Source organism: Rhinopithecus bieti, unplaced genomic scaffold (assembly GCF_001698545.2).
Source record: "Rhinopithecus bieti isolate Rb0 unplaced genomic scaffold, ASM169854v2 scaffold_20170, whole genome shotgun sequence".
Taxonomy (NCBI): domain Eukaryota; kingdom Metazoa; phylum Chordata; class Mammalia; order Primates; family Cercopithecidae; genus Rhinopithecus; species Rhinopithecus bieti.
The window spans coordinates 1,455,151-1,476,861 of NW_016810097.1; the positions used below are offsets into that span (position 1 = coordinate 1,455,151).

General features: G+C 41.2%; 1 protein-coding gene across 2 annotated transcripts in view; it reads right to left on the reverse strand.

Moving 5' to 3' along the window:
• CTNNA1 (catenin alpha 1) overlaps positions 1-21,711 on the reverse strand; it is a 188,834-nt gene that overhangs the window by 15,045 nt on the left and 152,078 nt on the right. For both annotated transcript variants that reach the window (XM_017891297.1, XM_017891296.1), the window contains 2 exons: positions 16,313-16,405; positions 2,846-3,002 (listed from right to left, as the gene is read on the reverse strand). In XM_017891297.1, coding sequence (XP_017746786.1) covers positions 2,846-3,002; positions 16,313-16,405 — 250 coding nt within the window. The remainder of the gene's footprint in view (positions 1-2,845; positions 3,003-16,312; positions 16,406-21,711) is intronic.

Sequence of the window (21,711 nt, forward strand, 5' to 3'; positions counted from 1 at the left end):
AAAAAAAAAAAAAAAAAAAAAAAAAAAAAAAAAAAAAAAAAGAATCTGATGGTGGAAAATCACAAATGCAAATACTACATAAAACCTCTCACACTGTATCAAAGGGCCTCAAGCCCCAGGAGACAGCAGAAAACAAACACTCCAAGGAGTCAGGGTGCATCCCTGCTGTTCATTTAGTAAAAGCTACGAAGCCCACCTACCTCAAAAGCCAGATCCGGTGCTGGGCACTTGCCAGGCAGCCCCCTACTCAAAAACAAGCCCATCTCACTATGGATCCACCGAAGCACCACTATTGCTTTAGGGCCAGGGGACATTGGCAAATGAGGCAGGGTCAGGTCAGGGCCAAGATGTGGCTTCCCATCTAAATACTGCCCGTGACTGCTGCAGATGACACTTGCCTAGGCTGTGTGTCAGGTGAGATGGGGAAGTATCTCTAGTCCCCCGAAATAAAAAGTGCTAAAGCTGGGCCGGACGCGGTGGCTCACACCTGTAATCCCACAACTTTGGGAGGCTGAGGCGGGTGGGTCACCTGAGGTCAGGAGTTCGAGACCAGCCTGGCCAACGTGGTGAAACCTTGTCTCTACTAAAAATACAAAAAATTAGCAGGGCATGGTGGCAAGCACCTGTAATCCCAGCTACTCGGGAGGAGGGCTGAGGCAGGAGAATTGCTTGAACCACCAGGAGGCAGAGGTTGCGGTGAGCCGAGATCCCGCCATTGCACTCCAGCCTAGGCAACAAGAGCAAAACTCTATCTCCAAAAAAAAAAGTGCTAAAGCTACCATGGATGAGGTATGTACGTAAGAGTATAAAGGAGTCTGAATGCTGCAAATTAACTGGTCACTCCAGTAGAAACCTGACCAGGCATCTGCTTGTCTCCATCCTTTATCTATTCCCCCCAAAAAGCATATTATATAAATCAGAGGAATTATGAAGAAAGGTCTTGCCCTATTAATGATTTAATTACTTAACATTCCTAAGCAAGGCTGTGACACAACATCAGAAAAACACACCAGGTAGACTTCTAAGATTCAGATGCTCTAAAAACACCACCACCTTTGACTGAAAGAATTGTTCCATGATTTTATTTGCTAAATAGAAACTGTCTAAACTCCTTTCCATCAAATCAATCCCCTCTTATACTCTCATACATTTGCATAAAAACTGAACACGCTCACCAGACAACAGTGTATCTGTTAAAAGAATTTGATTTCTCTTTACCATTCTTTTATGTCATATGCCCTAAAGATATTGCCTAGAATCCACTAAATGCTATTGCAGAATCCCTTTTCTTCACTGACTTGACGAATGGTGCATGAGGGACATTTGATGCTGTTACATTTTACTTTGCTATAAGGAGGACTGAAAATCCCTTCAGACCAAGCCTGAGACATACCCAACCTAATCTCAAAAAAGTAACTTTAAGAATGTAGTATTTATCCGGAGGAGGGCTCTGCATTTAGATTTCAGAATTTGTTGTTTGCTTAAAAGTGTGCTGTGAAGGTGGAATGTTTTTCTCTAAACCGATGAAAAAGAATAATTCAGTACTTCATTGGGAAAAACAACAGAAGGCCAAGATTTCCCAAAAAAGTCATTGCTGCATTTTTGGCACCTGCAAAGATGTGCTTGCAAATGAGTTTTTTGTTTTAAAGTACCAACACCTGCAATTTGGCAGTCCTGCAGCAACATGGTTTACCCCCTACTTTTTGCGGTTTACAGATTGCCTGCTCCTCAGTTTCTCAAGTTAAGCCAAGACTACCCGTCCTAAGGAGAGAGTGCGAAGACAGGGAGGCATTGGTATGCAGAACACAGTCACCCTTATATAGGTCACTGCTGGAGGGCTGTGCTGTGCATGTACTTAAGCCCACGTTCTAGCCTGTGGTTCCCTGGGGTGACAGGTAGTTTCAGCCCTACAAAAACTTAGCCACTGATTCTCCCCACAGCCACTGGCCTCAGGAAGTCTGGCACTTTCAGAGAGCAAGCCGTGCAGCCAAGGGCAACAGAGGCCCCGTTAAATGGAGAATGCATTTATAGTTACTCAACTCTAAGAAGATGGGATTGAAATTTATCTCTGTGTGATAAACACTGAATTGCATTTGACAGACATTTTCTATATGAATGCAATTTACTAAGTCATTACCAGTTTATGTTTATATAATGAAATCAACTGTTTCTGTGAGGTGAATTACCCAGATTTATTTTTTGCAAGTTCATAATTAAATGGCACTTAAATATTTCCTCTCTGTTTTCTATCTGTGCATCATACAGACATTCTGTCTTTGGAAAAGTAGGCAGATAAACTATGACTGCGATCATCTCTGAGAGACAGAAGAGAGGCTTTCCAAGAAGGGAAGAAATTATTTTAAAAAAGAAACTAAAGGTGATGGTGTTGAGAATGAGAATCCCTTCTTCTCCTAAGTTTCATAGGCTCATAACAAATAACCACAGTCTCCACCAAGACACAGATCAATGTTTTTTTCTAAACACAATGGCAGCAAGAGGGATGATGGATGGTCATAGTGTTCTACAGGTCCCAGTTGAAAGACCTCACTCTATACAAGCAGGGATAAGCCTTTGCCAGCCAGGTTTCTAATTCATGCTCCTAGGATTCAGACCAGCCCTATCAAGGCAAACATCTCCAACCCCAGCTACTTCCCAGTAGCTGAGAAGCTGTCACTTGAAAACCCTGTAGCTGATGGCTTTTTAAACATTAAAATGAAAATCAGCACAATATTATTGTTAGAATAATTTACCTGCCAAGACGCAGGAGTGTTTGCCCATTAATACAGCTTAGACAAAAGTAATTATGAACATCTTCACATACTTCTCTGGGGAACCAGCTCATTACCTGAGACAGCCAAGAAGTCATCAATGGAAGTAATGTCATCGACAGCATCTGTGAGAACACGGACTTGTTTTTCCCACTGTTCTTTAAAAAGATCCATGTTCTCTTGGGCCAGTTTACTCTGTGGTTTTGCTGCTAAAGCCAATGCAGCATTAATAACCTGCAAAAGATATTAAACTTCATTGTTTACTCTTTTTCAGAGTCATGGCTTTGTCGTACATGCATTTCACTAGGAGACATCACACCACATGCTCTATCCTAACTATCATAAAGACAGGGGAAGAGTGTTAAACTACAGGTTTTATATGGTGAGGTTGAAGTAATATATATTTTATTTGCAAACTATGGACAATGATAAAACAAATAAAAAATAACTGTACTAGTTTCATTCATGGTGGCAAGTCTACCATTTTCAGTGACACTAAATTCTAGGCTTTTTACTCCTCATATAGACACATACATAGCCACATCAAAAAATACACAATTAGAATTATATGCCACTTAAAATGGACTATCCTGATTCTTATTGTAAATATTTCTCCATATCATTAGATATATGTTTAAAACACTAAGTTTATTATTCTATGTTATGGACACACTGTTTTTCTCCTACTGTAGGATGTCTGGGTTGTTCTGGTTACCACAAATATCTTGTGATGAAAATGTGGCATTTCAGGTTCTCGATACATTATCAAAATGTATTCATGAAAATACATTGTATCTAAGCAAAAGTATTTTCATTTTCTTTTAATGGAAGGATATTTGACAAAAAACTGCTCAAAAAATGTATAATCTATTAAGGTTTAAAAATAATTTTAGGCCAGGTGCGGTGGCTCACACCTATAATCCCAGCACTTTGGGAGGCCAAGGTGGTCAGATCACCTGAGGTCAGGAGTTCAAGACCAGCCTGACCAACATGGTGAAATCCCATCCCTACTAAAAATACAAAATTGGCCAGGTGTGGTGGCGCACGCCTGTAATCCCAGCTACTCAGGAGGCTGAGGCAGAAGAATCGCTTGAACCCGAGAGGTGGAGGCTGCGGTGAGCGGAGATTATGCCATTGCACTCCAGCCTGGGTAACAAGAGTAAAACTCTATCTCAAAAAAATAAATAAATAAAATTAAAAAAATAAAATAAATATTAATTTTAAACCCTGGATAACATAGTGAGACCCCATCTCTACAAACAATAAAGAAAATGAGCTGGGCATGGTGGCACACACCTGTAGTCCCAGCTACTTGACAGGCCAAAGTGGGAACACTGCTTGAGCCCAGGAGGTCAAGGGTACAGTGAGCTGTGATCCCACCACTGCACTCCAGCTTGGGCAACACAGTGAGACTCCACCTCAAAAAGACAAGCTGGGCATGGTGGCTCAAGCTCGTAATCCCAACACTTTGGGAGGCTGAGGCAGGAGGACTGCTTGAGCCCAGGAGTTCAAGACCAGCCTGGGCAAACATAGGAAGACTCTGTCTCCAAAAAAAACCAAAAGACAAAAAACAGCTTTATTGAGGTAAAATTCACCTATCTACAATTCACCCATTTAAAGGACACAATTTCATTGTTTTTAAAGTATATTTGCAGTTGTGCAACATTCACCACATTCAGTTTTAGAACATTTTCATCACTCCAAAAAGAAACCCCATCCATATCCATTAGCAGCCATTTCCCATAACTCTCCTTACTCCTCCCCCCCTCCTTTTTTTTTTTGCAACCACTAATTTACTTTCTATCTCTATGGATCTGTCTATTGTGGACATTTCAGATAAATGGAATCATATATAACATGTGGACTTCTGTAACTTGCTTTGTGTGTGTTTCTTTTAGAGACTGAGTCTTGCTCTGTCACCCAGGCTGGAATGCAGTGGTGCGATCTCAGCTCACTGCAACCTCCCCCCTCCCAGGCTCAAGTGATTCCTGTGTCTCAGCCTCCCAAGTAGCTGGGATTACAGGTGTGCACCACCACGCCAGGCAAATTTTTGTATTTTCAGTAGAGACGGGTTTTCGCCATGCTGGCCACACTGGTCTCGAACTCCTGACCACCTCCTCCCAAAGTGCTGGGATTACAGGCATGAGCCACTGCTCCCGGCCTAATATAATGTTTTAAAAGTTCATTGATGGCCGGGCGCAGTCAGTGGCTCAAGCACTGTAATCTCAGCACTTTGGGAGCGAACGGGCAAGATCACGAGGTCAGGAGATCGAGACCATCCTGGCTAACACAGTGAAACCCCGTCTCTACTAAAAATACAAAAAAAAAAAAAAAAAATTAGCCGGGCGAGGTGCGGGCGCCTGTAGTCCCAGCTACTCAAGGAGGCTGAGCAGGAGAATGGCGTAAAGCCGTGAGGCGAGCTTGACAGTGAGCTGAGATCGGCCACTGACTCCAGCCTTGGGCGACAGAGCCGAGACTCCGTCTCAAAAAAAAAAAAAAAAAAAAAAAAAAGTTCATTGATGTGTAGCATGTATCAGTACTTTGCTCCTTTTTGTTGATGAGTAAGATTCTGTTATATGACCATGCCACATTTTATTTAGCCATTCATTAGTTAATGAACATTTGAATTATTGCCACTCTGTTATGAATAATGTTGCTATGAACGCTCATACACGTTTCTGTGTTTTTATTTCTCTGGGAATGGAGTAGAACTGCTGGGAAATAGAGTAAACTTTGTGTTGAACCTTTTGAGAAGCTGCTTTACCTTTTTCCAAAGTGGCTGCACCATTTTACATCCCACCAGTGTGTATGAGGGTTACCATGCCCTACATCTTCACTAACACTTGTTATTTTCCCCCTTTTTGGTTAATTCTAGATATGCTAGTAGATCTGAAGTGATCACCCTGATGGCTGATGATGACAGGTATTGTTTCATATGCTTATTGTCCGTTTCTTTATATTCTTTGAAAAGATGTCTATTCTGATCCTTCAGCTGTATTCATTGAATAAGTGAATAATGAGAGTAGCATGAAAATGGGCTGAGAGAATAATTAGTAGGATTCTTAGGTACAAGGTGCTTATGGGTTATTAGAAGTAAATGTGTTTATTTTATTTTTTTGAGACGGAGTCTCCCTCTGTCGCCCAGGCTGGAGTGCAGTGGTGTGATCTTGGCTCACTGCAACCTCCACCTCCCAGGTTCAAGTGATTCTCCTGCCTCAGCCTCCTGAGTTGCTGGGACTACAGGCGCGTGCCACCACACCTGGCTAATTTTTGTAATTTTAGTAGAGACAGGGTTTCACTGTGTTAGCCAGGATGGTCTCGATCTCCTGACCTCGTGATCCGCCTGCCTTGGCCTCCCAAAATGCTAGCATTACGGCATGAGCCACCATGCCCAGCCCAGTAAATGTGTTTTTATAATCATGCAACTTGGGAAGGAGGCAAAGACAAGAGGAAAGTGCTGGACCTGGATGAGGCAGGAGTGTGGAGGCAGCCCTGAGTGGAGGAGTCTGGGGTGAGTTTTCAGATGCTTTGGATCATGGGTGTAATTCCCAATTTACTGGAGGGGTATTCAAGAATGTTATAACTTAGCCCTCAAAGGCTGGAAGTGATAATAGACTAAAGAAGACTCAGACCCACTAGAATGGTGCCGCTATTCCTCTTCCCTCCTAAACACTTAGAACTGGTAGATTATCAGACTATCAATTATAGATTCACAGGCATAGGGAACTGAGCCATCCCAGTTTATGAACTATTAATAGCCCAACACTTCCATAAGTGCCTGGGTTTAGGCAATAATTTGGAAGAAGAGATCCTTGTTTTTCTCACATGTTATGCTGTGGTCGCCCACATTTTCATCTGAGAGACTTATTCCTTCCTGCCATTCCTTATCCACTAGATGTGTTCACCATTGTAAGACCACTTTCTTCATTAATTAACTTACTAATTCAATAATGTTATCCATGTTTCAGAGTGGAGCTATGCACTGTAAGAATATCTGGCTAGTGAAAATGTTTCCTAAGAGAGCCAAGTAAACATGGGCAGGGAATTAATTATATGTTTTAAGTATTTTCCACTACAAAGGGAAATCTTTGTTATATATTGCATACAGTATAATGAGGGGAAGCACCTTGCCTAAGGTTAATTTTCTCATTTTGATTACAGCATTGTATACCAAAGACAGCTGATAATATTAAATACTCATTTCTGATTACTCTTACTGAATTTGGAATAGAAAGAGGTGTCCTGGCTGAGCACAGTGGCTCATGCCTGTAATCCCAGCACTCTGGGAGGCTGAGGTGGGGAGATTGCCTAAACCCAGAAGGCCAAGGCTGCAGTAAGCCATGATCATGCCACTGCACTCCAGCCTGAGTAACAGTGAGACCGTGTCACCTTTTAAAAAAATATATAGCTATGTCCTTAACATACTACTTTAATCATCCAACACAACACTGAGTTGTGAAACTATAAAATCATTTACCTTAAAAAATCAAGACGTTATTAATTGGAATACTTACTGTCACCACTGGTTAAATAATATAATGGACTTTCTAGCCAATGAAATAAGGTAAGAAATGAAAATAATAGGAAAAGCTGTTAGAAAAATGAGAAAAATCACACATTCCAATGCAAATTACACAGAAAATTGAAGTATATAAATTATTATTATTATTTTTTTTGGAGACAGGGTCTCCCTCTGTCGCTCAGGCTAGAGTGCAGTGTCATGATAGCTCACTACAACCTCCGCCTCCCAGGTTCAAGCGAGTCTTCCGCTTCTGCCTCCTGAGTAGCTGGGATTACAGGTGTGTGCCACCACACCTGGCTAATTTATGTATTTTTAGTAGAGATGGGGTTTCACCATATTGGTCAGGCTGGTCTGGAACTCCCGACCTCAGGTGGTCCACCCGGTTTGGCCTCCCAAAGTGCTGGGATTAGTGGCGTAAGCCACAGTACCTGGCCTGAAAAAACTCTTAGAATAAAAGTTCATTAATATAACTAAAGACAATGTAAAATAGTAAAAACCAACAGCTTTTCTATATGCCAGGAAAAAAACAGAATACAAAATGAAGGGAGTGTCAGATCTCCCACAAAGCAATTCATATGAAATATGTAAAGGTTAAATCTGTAAAGAAACAATCAGTTTCAATGAAATTGAATGAAAGTTTAAAAAAAAAAAAAAACTGAAAGTTAAAAAAAACAAAACTGAAAGTTTAAAAAAAGTCACTTCGGTTATATACTAAGTTGCCATATGTACTAAGTCACCATTAGTCACAATATTTATGTCTTAGAAAATTCTATTTCAAAATAACAATGGGAGAAGTCAACCTATAAATACAATTATGTATGTCTGTATTTAAATATATATTACAGATTAAATATACAATATTACATAAATCAATAAGGAAAACACCAAAACAGCAGTAGAAAAACAGGGACAGGAATGGACCACTTAAGGTAAAGTATAAATGATGAGAAAACAGCTGTTGGGTAGGGGGGGAGTTTACTCTTATTTATAACTTTAAAAACAAAAATTAATGTTACTATTAAATTTGCAAGGAGCCCCCAACTAGGCATGATCACTGTACTGATCGTTAACTTTTAAAATGCTATTGTTGGCTTGAGCCCCAGTACAGTGTGACATAAGGGTGGCAAGGGTGGACGTCCTTATCCTATTTCTGATCATACAGGGAAAGCATTCAGTCTTTACCACTAAGTATAATGTTAGCTACCGATTGTTCATGGAGATTCTTTATCAGGCTAAGGAAGTTCTCTCCTAGTCCTAGTTTGTAAAGTGTTCTTTCAGGATTGGATGTTGGATTTTCTCAAACACTATTTCCGTTTTGTTTCCATCATTCTGGCTATTTTGTCTTTGTCTCCTTTGCTGTCTCGTCTTCTTCTATGCTGTTGGGATTTCCTGAAAGCTCAGTTCTATGCTGCCTTCTCTCCTCTTTCTACTCTTCCCACCCCTGGGCAATCTCATCTAATCTTTTCCCAGAAACCCTTTTTTTTTTTTCTTCTTTCACTTGGTTTCTAAGACACTGCCAGCTTCTAGTCCTGAGAGCGCTTCCTCAGGCTCTTGTGCTGGCCACTGCTCACCTCCTGAAACTCTCAATGTTAGGGACCCCAGTTCCACTCAGACCTTTCCTTCAGGGAGACTCACTCCCTTGGTGATGTCTCACATTTATACATCCTGTTCAGACCTCTTCCCTCAACGTGACATGCATCTTGCATGTCTAATAGGCACCTCAAAATTAACATATCCAAAACTTAGATCTCTTTCCCCAAACCCTCTTTCCTTATCAAAATAAATGGGAACTCCATCCTTCAGCTGCTTAGGCTCAAAACTGTGTTATATTCCCTCTTTTTCTCTCTCACCTCACATCTAATCCTTCAGTAAATTTCACCTTCAAAATATATCCAGACTCGAACCAGTGCTCACCATATCCACTGTACTCCTGGCCTGGATTAGTTCAGTATCATCTGTTTTAGTCTATTGCTTCTGTAATAAATTACCACAAATTTAGTGGCTTAAAACAACACAAATCTATTATCTTACAGTTTCTGGAGGTCAGAATTCTGAAATGGGTCTTACAGAGCTAAAATCAACAACATTATCATCAGATCTGTGTTCCTTCTGGAGGTTGTAGTGAAAAAGCCAGCCCTTGACTTCTCCAAATTCCTGAGGATGCCCACATTCCTTGACTTGTGGCTAGCCTCTGCTTCCTCCACTGTATTTTCTTCTCTGCCTCTGATGCCCCTGCCTCCTTCATATAAAGACACTTATGATTATATTGGGGGGTCCACTGGGATAATCTAGGATAATCTTGCCATCTAAAGAGCCTTATTCATCCCTGAAGAGTCCCCTTTGCCATGTGAGGTAATATATTCCTGGGTTTAGGGAATTAGGAAATTGACATGTTTGGGAGACCATTATTCTGTGTACTGCAATTTCCTAAAGAGCCTCTCTGTGTCTATCCCTCTTCACAGAAGTTAGAGAGATCTTGGTTTTTTGTTTTTGAGACAGGGTCTCACTCTGTCACCCAGGCTGGAGTGCAGCAGGACCACAATCATGGCTCACTATACCCTCAACCTCTGGACTCAAGCAATCCTCCCACCTCGGTTTTCCATGTAGCCGGGACTATAGCCTTGCACCACTCTGCCTGGCAATTTTTTTATTTTTATAGATACAGGGTCTCACTATGTTGCTCAGGCTGTTCTAGACCTCCTGGGCTCAAGTGGTCCTTGTGTCTTGGCCTCCCGAAGTGCTGGGATTATAGGCGTGAGGCACTGCGCCTGGCCGAGATCTTGTTATAACCTAAGCAAGATCATGTCACTCTTCTACTCAAAGCCCTTCAATGGTTTCCCATCTCAAAAGCCAAAGGCCTACGACCAAGGCCTCCAAAGGCCCTGCAACCCCTAAACTTGTTTTAGGTTATCTGATCTCCTTCCTCCAAGCTTTTGCACTTGCTCTTCCCTCTTCCTGGAGCCCTCTCCCCTGAGACATCCTCCGTGGTTTGCTCTGTCATTTCCTTCAGGTCTTTGTTTATACATCACTTTCTCAGTGAGTCCTTCCTGCTCATCCTAACCATAATATTTAACACATCAAAATCAAAATTTGTGGGGCAGCTAAAACAGTGCTTCGAGGGAAATTTATAGTATTAAAATGTTTAAATGTTACCTTAGAAAAGGAGGAAGGAAGGTCTCAAGGCAATGAGTTAAAGCTTCCAATTTTAAAACTAGAAAGGGAGCAAATTAAACCCAAAGCAAGCAGAAGGAAGAAAATAAAGAGTAGAAAATTAATGAAAGACAAATTACCAAAGCTCACTCAAGAATTAAAAAAAAACCTAAATATCCCTATGTCTATTAAAGAAACTGAACTCATCATTAAAAACCTTCCCACAAAGCAAATTCCAGGCCCAGCTAGAGTTTACCAGTTACCAGGCTTCACTGATAAATTCTCCCAAACATACAAAGAACTAATACCAAATATACATAGATTTTTCCAGGAAAAAAGTAGGAAATACTTTCCAATTTTAAAGATATTGAAATCAGACATTACAAAAAACCAAAGCAACAGACCAGTATCAATATGCAAGCCTTATGAAGAGAGCACAACACCTCTGGGGGGCTGTTACACTTGCAGACCTCAGTCAAGCAGGGGTGGGAGGCACAGGAGGGTAGAGATGGGAGGATACAGAAAATGCTTAGAGAAGCTTTTAGTGAGAAGCATCTCCTTTGAGCTCTCTGTGAAACTGCTTTGTAAAAAACCAGATTAGAGAATACCAAAGTGGAAAAGTGAAGTGATTCAAAGACAGATGGTCCCATGATTGTGAAATAATAGGTTAAGTGACAGCTGAGGCCACAGGTCTGCCCCGTCCTGTATGTATGGGGTGCTCCTTTAAGGGCCATGTATTTTCCCACCAGCTAGGGGCCAGGCCAGCCTGGGTTTATGCTTATTTGATGTGTGTCAGGCATGTCAGCCATAAATATGATCAGGGTTCCCATGAGCACAATGACAGAAAAAGAAATATGGAAGATAAATCTAAGGAGGCAGAAGGAAGAATGAACAATTTCAGAAGTAACTTCTCAATTTAGTGAGTGAGAAATACCAAAAGAAAAAAGAGACCAGGCACAGTGGCTCACAGCTGTAATCCCAGCACTTTGGGAGGCTCAGGAGGGAGGATCACCTGACCTCAGGAGTTTGAGACCAGCCTGGGCAAACAAAAAATTTTTTAAATTAGCCAAGTGTGGTGGAGTCTACCTGTGGTCCCAGCTACTCAGAGGCTGAGGTGCAAAGACTGCTTAAGCCTAGCAGGTCAAGGCTGCAGTGAGTCATGATGGCCCCACTGCACTCTAGCCTGGGTAACAGAGTGAAAACTTGTCTCTTTAAAAAAAAAAAAAATGAAAGAAAAAAGAAATGTAGATAAGTAGAAGCTTCATATACTTAATTCATCCTTTGTATAGATTTCCAAGAAAAGCCATGCATTAAACCAGGCATTATAAATTATTTAAGTGCCAGATTTATATTAACTTAATGTTAATACGTATGTGTAATGCTCATTCTTGCATAATGAACTAAGAAAAAATATCGAGTGAGATAATCTCCACAATGCCCTCCTCTGATTTTAAAGACTCAAAATGTCAGAAACCTGCTGCTGTTTGCAAGGTTTGGGATTTTTGTGTTTTTGTTTTTTCTTCCTGGCCAGCACACCAAATGGTTTTGAATTTAAAAATTAAAATATTTAAAGCAGCTACTATAGACTAAAACTTGGGCACATCCACAAGCGAAACATAGGGTACAGATTTTGGTCCCTTCCCAAACCAGGCTGTAAACTGCTTCCTTGTAAAAGTTTGTGAGGCCGGGGCACTCTGCTTGGATGGAGACAGGTCCCTTTCCAGAGAAAAGAGTAAGAGAGAGTAGCCATCAAGTAGAAGGCAATGCAGACAGAGAGCCAACCTACCTCTTTTCTTAATGATAACAAATCGCCAAAAAATGTGGGTTCCTTCTCCCAACAAAATACAGCCACTTTTAGGTTACGTCTTCCTCAACTCGATTTTATATTTAGAGGAGGGGTCATAATTTGTTGCCCAGGCTGGAGTGCAGTGGTGTAATCACAAGCCCACTGCAGCCTGGAACTCCTGTGCTCAAGCGATCCTCCTGCTTCAGCCTCCTGAGTAGCTGGGACTACAAGTGCACGCCATCATGCCCAGCCACTTCTTTTATTTTTGGAGATGGGGTCTTGCTCTGTTGCCCAGGCTGGTCTTCAAATACTGGCTTCAAATGATCCTCCCACCTTGACCTCTGAAAATGCTGGGATTACAGATGTGAGCACAGAGCCTGAACTCAACTTTACTATCTCAAATATTTCGAGTTAAAGTTGTTCAACTGCTAAAAAGGGAATACTTTAGAATGGATTTTCCTGTCTCTCGAAAGTTAATTTGCTATAGGACAAACTTCAAAATGGGGATGAAAGGCCAGGCACGGTGACTCACACCTGGAGTCCCAGCACTTTGGGAGGCCGAGGCAGGTGGATCACCTGAGGTCAGGAGTTCAAGACCAGCCTGACCAACAAGGTGAAACCCCATCTCTACTAAAAATACAAAAATTAGCCGGGCGTGGTGGCAGGCACCTGTAGTCCCAGCTACTTGGGAGGCTGGGACAGGAGAATTGCTTGAACCCTGGAAGCGGAGGTTGCAGTGAGCCGAGATTGTGCTACTGCACTCCAGCCTGGGTGACAGAGTGAGACTCTGTCTCGAAGGAAAAAAAAGGGGGGTGGGTGGGGGGCGAAAACTCTAATGGTCCCACCTGTCATTTCTCTCCACCAGAAACTAAAAATAGCTTATAGGAGCCAACTCCAAACTGTCGTGCTGCCTATGTACAGCAGCCTAGGCATGAGACATAAAACACTAAAACACATCCTGGAAACACTGAGCACCTCTTCCACACTGTGAAGAAAGGTCAACAGTAGCCTTACTATAAAGAAACGCACCCTTTAAAATAATAAATGTTTGGCTATATGCTGCGGCATATTAAAACACCAAATTCAGCTCCCAGTGAATTAACTAACTACCCTAGTTAGTTACCTAACGTGTTGATTAACTTGCATAGACCTTGGAAGGAAATACCTTGAAATCAGGATCTCTGGTGCTTATGATCACTGCCCCAGTGGATCTCTGGTGCTTGTGATCACTGCCCACATCAAACTGGAGAGGAGGCAGAGGTCTCCACAATTAAGGCCCTCTTCCTCCGAGGAACACTCCTTCGCTTCCTTGAAGGAGAGATCCTCTCAGCATGAAACACATGGGCCATAGCAGGCCAGAGGCAGTGCATAGAAGAGTTTGAGTTATCCTCCTCAAAGATTTTAACAACTTTAAATTAGTTACCAATTGTTTAAAATTGAGACATGACAAAACACCTGAATTGCAGAATTTTTGTTTAAAATAATGAAGGGGGCCGGGCATGGTGGCTTAGGCCTGTAATCCCAGCACTCTGGGAGGCCAAGGCAGGCATCATTTGAGGCCAGGAGTTCGAGACCTGCCTGGCCAACATGGTGAAACCTCATCTCTACCAAAAATACAAAAATTAGCCGGGCATGGTGGCACATGCCTATAATCCCAGCTATTTGGGAGGCTGCAGCAGGAGAATCACTTGAACCCGGGAGGCAGAGGCTGCAGTGAGCAGAGATCATGCTATTGCACTCTAGCCTGGGTGACAGAGTGAGACTCCATCTCAATTAAAAAAAAAAAAAGAAAAAAGGAAGAAGAAGAAACAAGAAGGAGGAGGAAAGGATCTGGCAATAATGGGGCTGGGGTGGAGTCAAAGCTGCCTACTGAAATTCAAGCACATGATGCCCAGTTTGCTGTGACCATGTCTGTAAACACCTTTATTTGCCACTATTGAACCTGCCCAGTCCTGTGTACATAGCAGTTTGCGAGCAAGGGTAGCAATGAGCCCAGGTGATAATCTGAAGAATAATCACACTTGAAAAAACACAGTTTTTTTCAGGACACATACCCAGTACCAGGTGTGGTCTGGGCACCGTCTGCCTAAAGCCTATTCTTCTTGAGATCTGTTTTAGTAGGAAAAATGAAACTGCAAGGGAGAGGAAGACACGATGCTTTCTGACAGCTAACTCAAACCCATGTGACATGGCTTAGCCACACAAGTTATGCACACCATCATTTTCATTAGGATCTACTAGACTCTCCATGTGATTTTTTTCCTGGGTTTCAAGATCATTTATATAAATACTCTTGGTAGGTGTGATCAGTATATGCTACCATCTGTTTCCACATATTTGTGAAAGCATTGTCACTTTTCAAGCATTTCAAGACCAAATGGAAAACCAAAGGCATTAAAAACAAAGTGCTGATAGGGTAAATGGCAAACAAACTTGAAGAAAGAATCCAAATTCAAATCTGTCTCATACAACTTGGCCATCCAAGATCCTTCTGGATGTGGTGATTGGATTCATTGCAAATATCTATGCAGCTGTCAATGACTGGCAGATTTCAAGACTGGACTAACGTTGGGAAAATGTCCATCAGATGGTTTGAATTCACAATGTGTCCATCACAGTAATATTAAGGCAAAGCAACTCTCATTGGCAAATTAATCCACATGGTTAGGTGTTAGAACAAATGCCCTGCTAACCTATGTACCAATGAGAATGCCAGATTAATAACCACCAAGAGAGGTTTTACTTATTTTGGTTGCCTACCTTGAATGTCAGGGATTATTTATATGAAAAAGCCAAATAATGGTCACAGAATATTTTAAAATTTGTTGCAGACATAACACAGAAACTTCATTCCTATGACCTCTATTTCATTACTCCAGTCCCTCTGCTTACTCTCCTTTATATGTGACCACTCCCTTCTGGCAGGACACATAAAGAGAGGTAAGTCCTCAGAGTATGCCATGAGCAATTTATACATGGGAAAGTGGAGAGGCAACCTCTTCTACTGAACCATCACTTATACTCCTTAGAAACCCCTGGAATGACAAGGAGCGTCAGCTCAGACAAACGGACTCAGCTCTCCTCACAGGAGGCAGGCAACACAATGGGCACTTAAAAAGCATTCGTTGCCACGTGTGCTTCAGAGCCTTTCTAGAGCGCCAGATGCGTAATGCAGCTTCATCACCAGTCTTCCAATATACCATTATAAATGGAGACAAGTTCTTGAGCTTTCACTTCAGAAGCTGGCCAAATTAAGTTACTATCTGCACCGTAAGGCTGTTTTATGACACTACAGAATAAAGACACTAGCTTGTGAATTTGGTTTCCTCCAACACAAAGACCGAAATACTGGCCATTAAAATGAATATAGGTAAATCGTGTGGGTAACTCTCATGGTTCCAGGATGGTCAGATGTCGCGGATGGCCCTCCCTCAAGGAGGGTGTAAACTCACCCTCAAAGAGACTGTGGTCACTGCCACCCTGTATTTTCCAGCAATGGAGGGCACCATACCTTCCCCCATCCCCCAAGACAAGGTCTCACTCTGTCACCAAGGCTGGAGTGCAGTGGCGTGATCTCGGCTCACTGCAACCTTCACCTCCCAGGCTCAAGCCAGCCTCCCACTGTAGCCTCCTGAGTGGCTGGGACTACAGATGCACGCCATTATGTCGGGCTAACTTTTGTTTGTATGTATGTATGTATGTATGTATGTATGTATGTATGTATTTTTTTTTTTTAAGAGATGGGGTTTTGCTATGTTGCCCAGGCTGGTCTCAGACTCCTGGGCTCAAATGACCCACCTACTTTGGAATCCCAAAGTGCTGGGATTACAGGCGTGAGCCACCGTGCCCAGCCCACTATGCATTTTCAATGAAGGGCAAGGAGTAACATGTAATCTCCCATGCAAATGTCACTTAATGTTAAACAAAAAATATTCCAAACTCTGTGGGTTCTGTGTCAGTGATTTGTTCCCAAGACTTCCATCTAAAATCCTAGACAAAACAAACTTAACAAAATAAACCTCCTCTCCACTCTAATCAAAATTCAATGTGGTTATGCTGTCAGTGACAGTGTCAGCTGTACTTTACCTGAGGACAGAGGGCTTCCAACTGACTTGCAGACATTCGAACAAGCTTTACACCTTCTTCATTATTTGAGATGGAACAGGCCAAGTTGGCAACCTATAAACATAAAAAATAATCTTTAAAGATTTTTCTCTTTTAACTACTAAGGAAAACACACATACCTGGCCCTACCTCTGACCATTCTGGAACAGATGACAAGAGCGCCAAGGGTGCCTTCCTTCTCACAGCCTGATTATTTACTTAGATGAGGACACATTTTTAACTCTGTACAAAGCAAACTATACAGACTCATAACATACATCAAAAAGATCCCAGGGCGTGTAACTCACAGGCTTTGCATGGCCTCTAACCCGCCTGAACAGTAACTTCAGAAAAGGGTTCTTCTAGTATGGGAAATGAGGTGAGAAAAGCTGAGGAATCAAGGGCATCAAGGAAGAACTGTTGTTATCCTCAGATAAAAATGTGTTTTCCAGTGTTCTTGAAGGAAGGAAATAAAAAACTCTAAGGTGCTATTCTCATTTGACAGGGAATAGATGCTTATCTTAAGGCAAAATGAATTTTATTTGAACACCAGGCAATTTTTCAAATAAAAAAAAAATAACAGGAAGACAACATCAGGATGGACCAAAGGCAATCATGATCAAAAGTGGAAAAGGCAACTGGTTATGTTTCATAGTTAAGAGCAAAACTGCCCTTCAACTGGTTTCTCAAAACACTGACAGCTTGAATCTCTCCTGGCTGATGCGGCTTAATTTGAACCGAAATCTTTACCTTCCTGTCCAGCCATCTCAATGATACAGCTCACCTAGCTAGGAACAATCCTTCAGGTTGCATCATACTTCCTTTGCTGAAGCTCTGTAATGTTACTATGTAGAGACTGCTAAGGCTGTGATCGTTTATCCATATTTCTAAATGAACAGGCTAGCCAATTCCATCAGCAATATCTGGGCCCAACTGAATACATGGTACTGAGACACATCTTTACCCCAGCTGCAAACTGAGTTATGAATGATAAAGGAGTAGGCAGTTGAATATCAGAGGCACTTTCCGGGAATTTAAATGCTAGAGTAAACAAGGGCAATGGCAATAACCTTTGATTTTTACTCCTCCACCCAACTTAAGCACATAAACACATCAGAAAAATTATACACTATTATGGCAGTTGTTTGTAGTGTCACAGTTAGGGATTATCAGCTTTCTGTAAGACTGCTAACTATCAGAATCCTGTAATGCCCAAACACAAGGAGAAACAAAAGAAGTTAACATGCAATTTAAACATAAAAATGTAAGGGAACTGGAAAGTCAGATCTCTGATGTTTATGAGTCCTTCAAAGTCCCATAAAGAAGCAACACTTATACTCCCTGACACTTACAGTTCCACCTTCTCTGTCACCCGGACCCAAGCAAAGAGACATTTCTTTTCAGGATGACAATCTACAGAGATGACTGGGGATTTCTATTTATTTGCTTAAAAAATCACTGAAAAATATGACCTAAGATAAATTTTGTAAAATATATGACTTAAAAAAAAGGAAACAAATATTCGCTGAAGGAGAAAGCTTGAATTAGATGTGTTCATGAAGAGTAATCTACAACTTCTATTGCTTCACTGTCTTAAGACGACATTTTGAACAACAAACATAAAATCTGATGATGATCACTGAAAAAATTAGCATTTTGGGACTAACAAAGATCCCTGGTGAAGTGCCCAGCACCCTGCCTATTCCCATCATTTAGGAGGCCAGTTGAATGTTGGATCCAGGACAGTCACTACCAGCACAATCTTATTTCAATCTATATTCTCAATCTTAAGAATCCTTAAAACTCAGAAAAATATTTAAATTAAGAAGCAAAAGATTTTAAAAAAAGAAGCAAAAGATTATATAAGTACTCTCTACATCAGACAAATGAGGGTAGTGTGTGGCTAAGGCTGAAATGGCTGATTTATTTAAACCATCTTTCCTGTTTCATGATTACAAACACTAACAAAACAAAGGTTATGGAAGACTTGTTCTTTATTTTAAAACATTACTTTAAAATATTTCTGGTGTACTGCTGAAGCAGTAATGTTCTATAAGAGCACACTGCCTATTTCAGGAGGCCCGGGAGGAGGAAGGAATGCCTGTCACTAACAGTCTTCTCCAGATGAATGAGCTTCAATTCACCCCCCAGGGACAGGGCTACTCACTTCTAACAATGACAAATGTGCAAATGCAACATCATGACCGTAGCTCTCTGAGAGGCTAACCTCACATACTAGTGTCAGGCCTGACTACAATGAAAGGACAGGGCGAGGAGAGGAGCTTCCTAAATGCCTCTCTGGAAAATCTGGGGCTCTAGAATGAGGTAACAATTAACAGTGAGTCTAAAGAAGATCCTGAGGTTAGAATAAGAAACACTCTGAGCTGGGTGCAGTGGCTCCCAGTCCAAGGCAAGAGGATCACTTGAGGCTAGGAGTTTGTGACCAGTCTGGGCTACATAGCAAGACCCCATCTCTATACATTAAAAAATTTTTAGTTGGCTGGGTGTGGTGGCACGCACCTATAGTCCCAGCTAATTGGAAGGCCGAGTTGGGAGAATAGCTCGAGCCCAGAAGGTTGAAGCTGCGGCAAGCCATGACTGCAAGACCCTGTCCCAAAAAAAGAAAGAGGCCAGGCGTGGTGGCTCATGCTTGTAATACCAGCCCCTGGCCACATAGTGATACCATGCCTCTACTAAAAATACAAAAATTGGCCCAGCCTGGTGGCGTGCACCTGTAATTCCAGCTACTTGGGAGGCTGAGGCATGAGAACTGCTTGAAACCGGGAGGCGGAGGTTGAAGTGAGATGAGATGGTGCCACTGCACTCCAGTCTGGACAACAGAGTGAGACTCTGTCTCAAAAAAATAAACAAATAAAAAGAAAAGGAAAAGGAAAACACTTGGAGCAGTTAACTTCCACAGAGAACCCAGCAGAACCAAGACTTTGTAGAACAGTGAGAAGTATCTCTGGATTTGTTAGGAAAATAAATTATTATCTTTGCTACCACAGTTACTTGTATTAGCAACTAAAATGTCTCTAATTCCAGCTATTCAAAGAGGTAGGCTAAGACTGACACCACAACCACTTACATGAGATCAGGTAGCCCTCTTTCATACCATCTATGCCTACCGTGTGGAAGTTTGGACCTTGCAGAAGAGCAGGTTTCAGAAAACATGCAATCGGCCTTGGGTTTTGCTGGTTTCAGGAAAACCCAAGCTCAAATCTGAGCTGTTGAGGAAATGACTCACAGCCCCCCTGTGTCAGATGAACAGATTAGACATCTGTACATGACAGACAACTTTTTCAGTCTTTTAGGAAGGCTCTACCTTTACTCCACAATGGATGATCTTTCCTTACATAAAATTTGTTAAATGAAGTTTCATTTAGGAAAAAATCCCATTATGACTTTATTTCAATCTTGCTCCTTCTGTAACCATGATGACTATTTTTCTCTATTATACACAGATTTATGATTTACTGAAGTCCAACAGTTGTTTCCCACTTCCTTCAGTAACTGCTCCTGGGTTCCTATTTGGCTGAGTTCCTCTTATCCTGGAATGTTTTTAGGAAGACAAGATAAGATTTCTTTTTGTTCTAGATAATAAATTAATGACCGACTCATAACAGCTTATACCTGTTGTAGGAGTAAGCAAGTGAGAAGAGATGTGGGACAGGGAGCTTTTAAGTCTACATAATGACCCACCAATGCAGCAGCAGCCCAGAGGAACAGAGCTCAAAACATACATCTCTTCCCCTGTACCCCGGGCCAAGCTAGCACCCAAGTTTTCTTCTTTAAAATGGTCTGAATGCCTAAAAGTCAAAAATAACAATAAAATAAAAAACTCAACTTTTACAAACTTGTCATACATAAAGTAAAAGTCCCAAATGCAGGTCATAACATTTCAGAGGCACTCAAGAAGTTTTTAGCAACTACTTCCAAATCCACAGGGGAAATGATGATAAGCCCCCATCTTTCCAATTTCCAGGGAAAGGTGTGGGTGATCTTATTAGGAGAAACAAGATATCTTACAATACTGAAAAATGAAGTATGCACGGATAATAGAAAAATTCTACAACTATATTGTGGTGATGGTTGCACAGTTCTGTAAACTTAACAAAATCTGAATTGTACACTTAAAATGAGTAATTTTATGGTATGTAGATTATGCTTTAATAATGCTTTTTCAATTTTTAATGCAGAGCTAAGCAGGTGAGTAATTAAGAGAAATTCTCAGAGGCTAGAAAAGAGAAAGGAGAACTTCAGAGAAGTAAGCAATCACCCAAAACAGTGTTTCCTCTGGTCGGTGGGTGGGGGGTTTTATAGGGAGGTACCATTTCATGATGAGAACCTGGGTTTTAATGGGCCAAGGCCAGGGTCCTCTCAAGGCAGATAACTCAGAACAGAGACTGCACAGAGCTAGAACAGGCAAAAGGCAACAACCCTAGTAAGTGATCAACCCTAAGAGTGATCAAGAAAGTCACCATGGAAAGAGTAGGGTATTTGTCAGTCTAAGCATTTGCTTAGGGAGGAAAAGAAGAAAAAGCCCCTATACGCCACTCCAAATTCTAATCAAAAGCTGGCCCTCCACAGGGGTTTAGGTATAGAAATTATGTTATGTATATGGTTCAGAAAACTTTTACATTTAAGAGTTTATGAATTAGTAGTACCTCTAAGCAGATGGCAGAAGCAAATATAAATGAAAATTTTACCTCATGGAAGGTAAGCTAAACACAGGCCTCAAAGAATTCCCACAACAAAACCCCAGGAATGTGAACTCACAAATTTAAAAAAAAAAACAAAAAACAAAAAACAGAATGTACACAAGGAAATGAGCCATCTTGGGCAAGAATAAGCAAAACCACCACCTGTGTAATCAGATCCATAATACTGCGTATACTCAAATGATCGAAAATGCAATATTAAAAATATATTTATGTTAACAGAGGAGTACAGATAAGGAAAAGACACTCAAAATAATTAGTCAGATCTGAAAAGGATCAAAACAGAAGTTCAAGAAAAAAGCAGTAATTTCTACCACTTCTAGAAATGTAAAATAATATTGACTTAAACTCTACTGAAAAGATAATTAGTAACCTAGAAAGTCAAAATGAAGAAATTCTTTAGAAAAACCAAGATATTTTCATCTTATGGAAAAGGTGGAAACCACAAAAGAATTTAAGAGATATGCAAGATAAACTGAGAAAGTCTACTGTTTACCCAGAATTTCAAAGAAAGAACAGAGAATGATGGGGAAAGACAATGCTGAAAGAGATAATGGCTGAATGTTTTTCAGAAGGGATGAAATAATATTTTCAGACTTGGGAAGACAAATTCCAAATGGGGCAAATAAAAGAAATCCACACTTAGACATGTCGTAGTTA